General features: G+C 31.0%; 2 protein-coding genes across 3 annotated transcripts; one reads left to right on the forward strand and one right to left on the reverse strand.

The window, feature by feature from the left end:
- Nucleotides 1-2,848: 2,848 nt before the first annotated feature.
- Nucleotides 2,849-6,009, reverse strand: eIF2Bdelta (eukaryotic translation initiation factor 2B subunit delta). 2 transcript variants are annotated; one of them, XM_065513157.1, is made up of 6 exons: nucleotides 5,856-6,009; nucleotides 4,920-5,552; nucleotides 4,062-4,499; nucleotides 3,815-3,994; nucleotides 3,620-3,747; nucleotides 2,849-3,552 (listed from the first exon to the last, which is right to left on the reverse strand). In XM_065513157.1, the coding sequence occupies exons 2-6, from the start codon at nucleotides 5,499-5,501 to the stop codon at nucleotides 2,997-2,999; spliced, it is 1,884 nt and encodes a 627-aa protein (XP_065369229.1). In that variant the 5' UTR covers nucleotides 5,502-5,552; nucleotides 5,856-6,009; the 3' UTR covers nucleotides 2,849-2,996. The 2 variants fall into 2 exon arrangements, with proteins under 2 accessions (XP_065369229.1, XP_065369228.1); XM_065513156.1 differs by lacking the exon at nucleotides 5,856-6,009 and adding an exon at nucleotides 5,638-5,777.
- Nucleotides 6,010-6,686: 677 nt separating this feature from the next.
- levy lies at nucleotides 6,687-7,369 on the forward strand. The gene is made up of 2 exons (XM_065511612.1): nucleotides 6,687-6,867; nucleotides 7,055-7,369. Exons 1-2 carry the CDS (start codon nucleotides 6,777-6,779, stop codon nucleotides 7,285-7,287), a joined length of 324 nt encoding a protein of 107 aa, XP_065367684.1. The 5' UTR covers nucleotides 6,687-6,776; the 3' UTR covers nucleotides 7,288-7,369.
- The last annotated feature ends 2,117 nt before the right edge of the window (nucleotides 7,370-9,486 follow it).

Consider the following 9,486-nt stretch of genomic DNA (forward strand, 5'->3'; position numbering starts at 1 on the left):
AGTTAATATTCGTTTATCGCGGTTCCATAAATATAGAAATATTTTCTACGAAAGAAGAAGAAAAAAGAATTCTAAATTTTTGAACATTTATTTGGTCAATAAAGTACAATTTATCTTTTTTTTAATTATTTTTTTTTTTAGAAAAAATATGCGATATCTACTAAATAATTTAACGTTGTTCAAGGAAAATAATAATGTGAACGGATTTCTACAAAACCTATCGAAAACAACTGCCAAAACTGCATACCAATATCCAATACCTATTAATATAATTCCACATGAGCAGTATATGCAGCTGATCTTTAAGTATAAAAAATATAATTTAAAGCTTTTAATTATTCCAAATTGCAGTGAAACACCACATAATTGATTCCAGTTGACTCACAAAAATATGTAAGGGCGGGTCAATAGTCCGTGAATTTTTGAATAAATCACAGTTTTTTGGAAAAAAATCTTTTTTCAACATAGTCTCCTTTCCGATCGGCCAACACCATATCGTGATTTTTTTGCATAGTTTCGGGTGTACAGACCTCAACTGGGTGTCCAGAACGTTCGGCATGTTCCTTGCCACAACGAAATTCAGTAAACCAATTGTTTACCATTGAAATTGATGGTACCGAGTTCCCATAGTATCAATGGCTGTCAAACAAAAACTAATTGACGCAGCTTGTTCAAATTTTGACAGGAGTCAACAGACAGAAGCAGTGTTGACCTTTCAGTTATGAGCCGAGATATTTAAAATGTCGTGGACTTATTGACCCACCCTCTTAGCTAACTTATGTGTCTAAAAAAAATATATAATAGTTGACAATTCTAATTGGAATCAAGGGAAAAAAACGAAAATAATTTAAACTATTTTTAAGTTTTAATTTGATTAAAATGTTTTTTTTTCAGTAACAAAAACCTAGGCCAAAATCTGTTACAAATTTTTAATACATTATTTTAATATATCTTATAGCTTATCGCGAAACTATGATATCAGGGTAGAAAATACAAATGTGGTGAAAATAATGACGGAAGTTGGGATTTGTTATACAGTTAACAATATTCTGAGTAAAGCACTATATACTAAGTAAATTAAATAGATAAAAAAAAAAAAATTAATTAAATATAAATTGATTTCCTTATTCGTAGATATTGGCGGGACTTAAATCCATATCCGACAAATTTTACTGATCGTTTTGAATTGAAAATTAAAACTTTTAATTTTAGCACTCGATTTCCCTTTTCCCTTGATCTAAAACATAATATTGCTGGTAATATAACAGTTTACATTCACTCTCCCTACGAAATACCTACAGTTTGGACACGACCAGCTTTAATAATAGATGACCATAATACTGAATACACCATAAAAGCAATTGTTCAAGAAATAACATACAATAGTAAACGATTTGTTGAGTAAGTAGTGGTAGTAGATTAAAAGGTTCTAGAGAGCTAATTTAAAACATTTTTAATTACACTACTTGACAGCCAAAAACTACAATATGATAACGTAAAAACTTAAATATTTTTATTTACTTTTGCAGTGAAACTACAGTTGAAAATAGACGTTGCCGGAATAGCAATGAATCAAGTTTAAAACTATTCCCATCCACATATTCGCGTAATCTGTGTCTTATGGAATGCCGTGCTCTTTACATTATGAGATTATGTGATTGCGTACCACACATTTATGCCCATACAAGTTGGAAAGATATAAATATTTGCAGCATAAAAGGATTGAATTGTTTTAACCATTTTATTGATCTCTTTCGTTCAATAAATAGCAACACTAGGTCATCGATATTTAAGTGTGGCCACTGTCAACCAAATTGTATTGAACAAATTGTTGTGGTAGGTTTTATGGGTTATTGAAAACATAAAATTATAGATTGTCAAGACCAACCTTATGATATGACTACACCAGCTATGAGCATACGTCAATTATTTTTGTATACAAATTAAATTTATTTTTAAACCGACAGCTTTAAATGTTAAGATTTACATTGATAATATTTGTATAATAAGAGTTACAGTGATTTTCAGGACCCCCAGAATTTAGTAAAGAGTTTGATATCGATATCAATATTTATGTTAAAATGGTAATCAATAGAAGGCCTGTTTATCTAAAGGAGATCGATCCTCACAGAATTTTAATGTATTAAGAAATTCATATTGGGGGATATGGACAATTAAGTGTCAACTATAGTTTTCTTAATTAGAATAATTTTCCCGGGAATATTTTTTTTTAGAAATTCACGGAAAATTTTTACAGGAAATTTCGGGAATTTCTATATAAATTTTCATCACAAAATTACAATATTATTTCTGCTCAGATAAAACAGATTCGTTGTAATTTCTTGAAAATTTGTATTAATTCGTAATAGTTCTTTGTTATTAAACAGACCAGAATCTTAATAGAAATAACAAAAATATTTAATATTTTTTTTAGAGTTCTATCCACAGAGAAACATCAAATAATACATCAACCATACTTTTTGAAATTGAATATCCACCATTCCAATCATACATAAGAAGTGTCATGTACACCAGATTAGATTATATCGGTAGGTAGACAAAACATTCATTAAAAAGCGTAGGTATTTAACAATTTATAATTATAATTTCAGTTTCATTGTCGGGAGCTTTGTCGTCGTTCTTTGGATTTACTTTATATGGCTTTTTTGATTTCTTATATTTCTTTACTGTACGAATATATTGGTTTCGTAAAGGTTTTCGAGGTACCGTCGATTTTAATTAATTTATTTTAAATGAGATTTTTAATTAAGTACTAGAAATTTAATAAAAATTGTATGTGTATTTTAAACTAGAAACCTAGTTGATTCATTACAAAAAATAATAAAAATTTTAATAAAGACGATGTTGTTTCTTTATTATTCAACAATACTTATCTTCTTAATAAGTTACATAAAAATGTTTGCAAAATATTACATATTTTGTTTATACAGCGGAATCAAGTCAAATTTTATCAATTAAGAAATATTAAATTCTTACTACACAAGCCAGTCTGGTTTCATACGCAATATAACAGGAACACTGGTGCATGGTAACACGGAGACTTCTGTAACTACAGCGGTTACTAGTTCGGGTGGTGTTATATCGTAATTTAAATTTAATGGTGACATTTTATGTTTGGCCTGCCAATTCGAAAGACAACACTTATCGTCGACCACAATATCATCGGGATTGCCTAATTCATTGTAAACTATGGCATCCGTCTGGAAACGTTCACTGAACTTGTGCGTCTCACAGCATACTAAAACGGGAACATTAAACGAACGTGCCACTAACGCCACTTGCGCTGTGCCCGTACGAGCCATAACATAACCATTGGCCAAGAGAGCATGGGCTCCCAACAGAACTTTTGTAACTTCTGGCATCACAAAACTGACGGCATTAATTAAAACATACGAGCATGGTATCTCTTTGGCAGTGAGACGTCTTAGCAACTCCTGACCTTCGCAGAAGGGACGTGAGTCAACCACAATGACACGAAAATCGACCTTACGGGCTTGAGCTTCTTCGCAGATGTAATTTATAAGAGAAGAACTAAAATGATAAATATAAATTTTGTTACTTTTATATAGTCATGAAATTTTTTTAGAGAAAATCTTACCAGCCAAAAGTCAATATAACATCACCATTATTGATTTTCTTTTGCATCATGGAGTTAATCGCCTCAGCAGCTTTGCCAATTTGATTTTCAATATAAGTGTCAATAAATGTAAAAAGTCGATCTTTTAACTGTAATGAAAATAAATACATTCATATAAAATAATAGTTTAATTAAATTAGTATAAAAATAATTTACCTCTGATTCTGGTTCATCTTTTGGTAACTGCATTAGAACTTGTTTAAGACTTTTGTGGGCATTTATAACTGATACGGCTAATGTACGACATTTTTGTAAATAGTCAACACAGTTGGCTATAAACGATTCTAAACTACGATTGAACTCTTTTTTAGGTGGTGTCTCGTAATCTTGTATGACCTTTTGGTGTAAAATTAAATCTATTAAGTAGATGCAATAAATATATTCAAAATCGTAGAAAACTTACCATTTTAATGGCATTCAAAAATGCCATACATCTGGCATTCGAACCCACAACAGTACGCTTGGCATATTGTTCACCTAAACGTGCTATGCTGGGATGTATGTGAGTGTTATTGACAAATAAATTAGCATTTGTATTGGGTTTTTCCAAGTGACTGAAAAGTTTGACATTGCCATCGTTAAAGCGTACAGTTTTAATGGGAGAATTGCTTGTGGCTCTTTTAGCAGACTTTGTTTCCGATTGCGGTGATGGCGATGATGATTTTACGGGAATTTTTAGAGATGTGTTGACAGAGGTTTTCTTTGCTGGTGCCGCCGCCTGTGTGGTTTTAACAACGGCTGATTTACCCTTGGATAGTGTGGCAGTTTGCGCTTGAGCCTTAGCTGCTCTTTGAGCTTCTTGAATTGCTCTTCTTTCGGCTTTTGTTAGTGCTGGTTTTTTCTTTAAAAAAATAAAAATTTATTGAAAGTATTATTATAATTCTATTAAATTAAATGAATCAAATCAAGATCCCTAGCACACACAAAAATAGGCGTTATTATAGACCTCTCATATATCCTGAAAGGTAAATGTGCCTTATTTTGCAATAAAATTATGAAACTTGGAAGTGTGAATAATTAGACATGTAATTTTTATCATTAATTGGAGCATGGACTTATTTAAATTATTCATTATATTTTTCACTTGTTTAGAGGCGAGAGCTGTCCAATTCCATACTACAACAAAGGTAAAAGCAATAAATACAACAGGCAGACTTTGACAGTTCCAGAAAACAATAACAAATTGCAGGTGGTTTTTGAAAATGTTGTACTATTGTAGAATCAAGACCTCCCTATTTTTTAAAAATAAATTAAAACTTACCGTATCTTCAGAAGGAGCATCGGTACTATTCACGGCATCACTTGAATTTTTGGCATTTGTTTCATTGATTTTGACTTGATTCAATTGTTCAGTTACAGCTGCAATACCACCACCACCGGCTTTTGTAGTCTTTGCTGCCTGCTTAGCCAATTTTTTAGCTTCACGCTCTGCCTTAATTTGTTCACGAGTTTTATCACTTCCATCCGCTAAATTCGGAGATGCATCATTATTAGCAATCTCAGCCTTGGCATTTGTGGGTATTTGAGGAGAATTAACATTTTCAGCCTTGGCGTTTGTGGGTACTTGAGGAGAATTATCAGCTGAACTAACACCACCAGATTTTGACTTTTTAGCTTGTTTGGCTAATTTTTTAGCTTCACGTTCAGCTTTGATTTCTTCTCGAGTCTTTTCCTTTTCACAATCTTGTTTGTTCGGCATTTCTATTGCTAAATGTGAAGGGTCTGAATTTTCAATGCTGTTTTTGGCCTTTGTTTCCACTTTGATAATAGATGCTGTTTCCAATTGTACTTCTACTTTAATTTCTGTATTAATTTCTGTTGTAATTATTTCGCCAGGATTCATTGTTTGCCGATTTCTAGATTTTCGCTTCCTCTTCGATTTTATAACACAGGGCTAAATGGAAAATGAAAATATTAATTTGGGCAACATACTTTTTAATGTATATTTAATTTGATTTTGCTAAATTTTGTTTATGTACCTTCATCTTAATATCCTTGTATTAGCATATATTAAAGTTAAGAAAATTTATTACAAAATAAACACATAAATTAACTAAGTTTTAGTTGGATGTGCCTATGAGACCCTTAAGTCTAGGCAAATTCCCAGCTTGTGGGATTTGTAATTGTAATATTTTCAAACAATACATTTATTATTACATGAATGCCAATAATATAATCATTGATTTGGTTTACTTACCTTTAATTTAAAAGCTTATTTTAATAAATTTATTGTAAATTATTTAAAGTTTGCACACGAAGACAGATTTATTCCCCAATAATATGATGAAATCGGTGATGAGATATATGGGACAATTGTTCCATTTTTAATACTTTTGCACTGTGGGTCACTCAACATTTTTTGACACTTTCTTTAGATTAGAAAACATTTTAGTTGCTTTTGATATGTTACAAGGTGGAATACCCTCTCGAACTACAACAAATTTTATATAAACTTTAAGTTTTTATAAAATTATAACCATTAAATACATGGAATTACGCAAAAGTACTATTTATAGTACATTTTTTCCGCCGCACTATACACTTCACAGGATGAAATGTGTTTAAAAAGAGAAAAATGTAAATAACAGTGTTGCTATATTTTGTACTAAAATCAATTAACCCATTACAGAATTCCGGGTGAATTGATACAAGGTGAAGTCAGTCAAACGAGCTGATTATTTTTTTGTCTTATTTGGCTATGTCAAGTATGTTTTTATATTTCAATATCTACATATTTTAAAGAAATTTAAAATGCTCCTTTTTTAATAATATTATATAGTTTTATAATAAAATAAAACCTTTTTTAAATTATTTCACTGCCCTCTTTTGATTTAGATGTTATATAGAAAAATTTAACAATAATAAATAAAAATTTAACAGACAATTATTGTCTGTTGTACAAAATAATATAAGAAATTATATATGTATAGTAATTGAATCTCCCACCACTAATTCACTGTATACTCTCATTCACAATAGTTTAATGTCATGTACAGCGACTTGGTAACCCTTGTTGCATGACAGTTCTGTGTGTTGTCAAAATCGATTTCGTAGTGCTTAGGCCTTGGAAGGAATTTATTTCATTTAATCAAAACGTAAAGCCATTGGTGTCCTAAAAATGTCTGCTATCCTGTCTCAGATTCTTCGCCGCAAGATTGCCACCTCCGCCCCAAGGTTCGCCACAGCAGCCACTGCTGGTGAACACTCAGGTAATATGAAAAAGAAGAGAAATCTCTAAAAAAAAAAACTATATGAGGTTGGGTTAAGAGATGGAGGTTATGTAATGTAAAAAAAGAAATGAAAAAAAAACAATATTCCTCCAAAACCTTGCTAAATATTACACAATAAAATCTTAACGAACTCCTTAGGCTAATGTTTTGTTTTATTATTTTCTAGGTGGCTATAAGATGTGGAAGCGTTTGACCTTCTTCGTTGCCTTCCCATCTGTTGGTTTGTGCATGTTGAACGCTTATTTGGCTCACCAAGAACACGCACATCATGCCCGTCCTGAATTTGTTAAATACGAATACTTGGCCAAGCGCGACAAACGTTTCCCCTGGGGTGAAGGTAACAAATCTTTGTTCCACAACCCCCATGTCAACGCTTTGCCCGATGGTTATGAAGCCTAAGGTGTTTTAAACATTCTGAACAGTTGAATGAAGTATTTAAAATTAATAAAAAATATTAAAAATACCAAAATAATTGTAAAAATCTTGTGATAATTGTTTGTGTCTGAATGTTAAATTCAAGGGTCAGTTCCCTGTCTTCATATTATTTTTAATGCAACTTTTCAAACTAAATCGTAATAATAATAGTGAATGCAAATTCAAGAGATTAGTAGTTTCAAAGATTTTATTCATTATCAAATTTATATGAATTACAATTTTGGCTACCGATTCGAAACGTTTATTTGGTAACTGTAGTTTAACGGTAACGATATTTTGACATATTCCAACGTACTCAATTATTGAAGTAATCATAGAGAGAGTTTCGGTAGTCGGGCTGAAAGGGTATTTTAGGTTAACGGTAGCCAACCTGGATTATAACAAAATTAGTCATTACCACGACAGCCGGTTCTACGCACCGGAATGACCCGAGTTCATTCGGCCAAGGGCTGTCAACTCAGCAATCACTGCTGCTACAACATAACAAAATAAGTGTAAATCCAACCTTGAGTCCAGTATCAAGCAATTGAAATTTGTTATTTTAAACTTACATTTTATAAAAAAGGGAATGGAAATAAACATTTTTAGGGGAAAATTTATTTTTTCAAGTTTAAAACAATTACATTTGCATTCAAGTTAAATTCCAACAAAAAGTGCTTGAATATTTTGATATTTTATGCTTTTTTAATTTTTACTCTGAGATGTATCGAAGGCCGGTTATGCTAAAAATACGATTTCTTTATATAAAAATTGTCTGAAGTACTGTTGTATAAATTCAAAAAGTATTTGGTTTACAATTTTAATAAATTGTATCATATTGTATAGGTATAAGATGAAAGGTATTTTGAGGCACCACACAATGATACCCATATTATTCAGATAAATTATGATATATGATCGGACCATTTATCGAAATAAACGAAAATCTGGACTTACAAAAAAACACGGGTTAGATCGATGCCTTTTTATATTTAGGCATCGATATTTACTTATATAAATATCAAAACTTTAAAGACCTATTATTTCTAAACTAGGATACAATTTTAAAATTATAATTAAGATAGCAAAAACTTAGTAGTTTGTCGATGCACATTTCAATTTGATTATCAATACCAAGTTTCAATACATTTTCGTATGATATATGGGCAGTTTTGTTTAAACTTGAGTAAATTTTTTAATTCACTTTACTTCACATATTACTAAAGTTACGAAAATAAATTTTTTAAAATCTCTGAAAATACCGCTAAACTCCAATACACAAATTTTTCGCGATTGAAATATATACATAAAACGCTATATTAACAACACTGAAAATAATAATAATCTGGCATTAATAGAGTTACCCAAAGCAAAGCTGTGCCGATACGAAATTTCCCAGGTTGGTGCAAAAAAATATTTGAAAGTAGGCAGTCATACTCTCAATATACATTTTCCTTAAAGCGCACCATACACTATCAAAATACTCATCAAGCACTATGGTAGTATTAGTGAAAATGTGTTTGTATGTGTGACACCGACAACGCTTGATGGAAAATCAAAAACATTTTGATTTCTACCAAAGTAAATTAATAAAGTAGACTCAGTAGAACAGCTGACTATTTTTTTTACTTTGGTCTGAACTGTCAATTCACTTGTGGTTGTTGTGGCGAAAAATACAACAAGCCCAAAAGCAAAAACAACAACAGGCAACTTTGACAGCTCAGACCTTAAACCAAAAACAAAATTGCTTGTGGTTTTTGTAAATGTTGTATTTGTTGTAGTACTGTCGCTACTTTATTAATTTACTTTGATTTCTACCATGCTTGATGTCACTTTTTGATAGTGTATGGTGTTTTCTCATCAATCACGAAGTCATTTACAAAAATATTTCAAGGCGTGAGGTTGATGAGCGTGTCGGATGAAGAGAATAATTTTTTATATTACATATTTCGCTTATTATTTTGGTTTTTTTTCTTTATTCTCAACATGTTCTCGTTATTGCAATTAAAGTTGCATCCGATATTGACATTTTTAAATACATGTTAGTGCAAATAAAAATTAAATATAATTCCCGCTATTGGTGTTAACACCACAAAATCAAAAATAAAATGCAGATTGACGAGTCATCAATCAAGTGTACATCAAAGCATCAAATTACACGTACACGAAAGTGACATCAAGCAT

Source organism: Calliphora vicina, chromosome 5 (assembly GCF_958450345.1).
Source record: "Calliphora vicina chromosome 5, idCalVici1.1, whole genome shotgun sequence".
NCBI lineage: Eukaryota > Metazoa > Arthropoda > Insecta > Diptera > Calliphoridae > Calliphora > Calliphora vicina.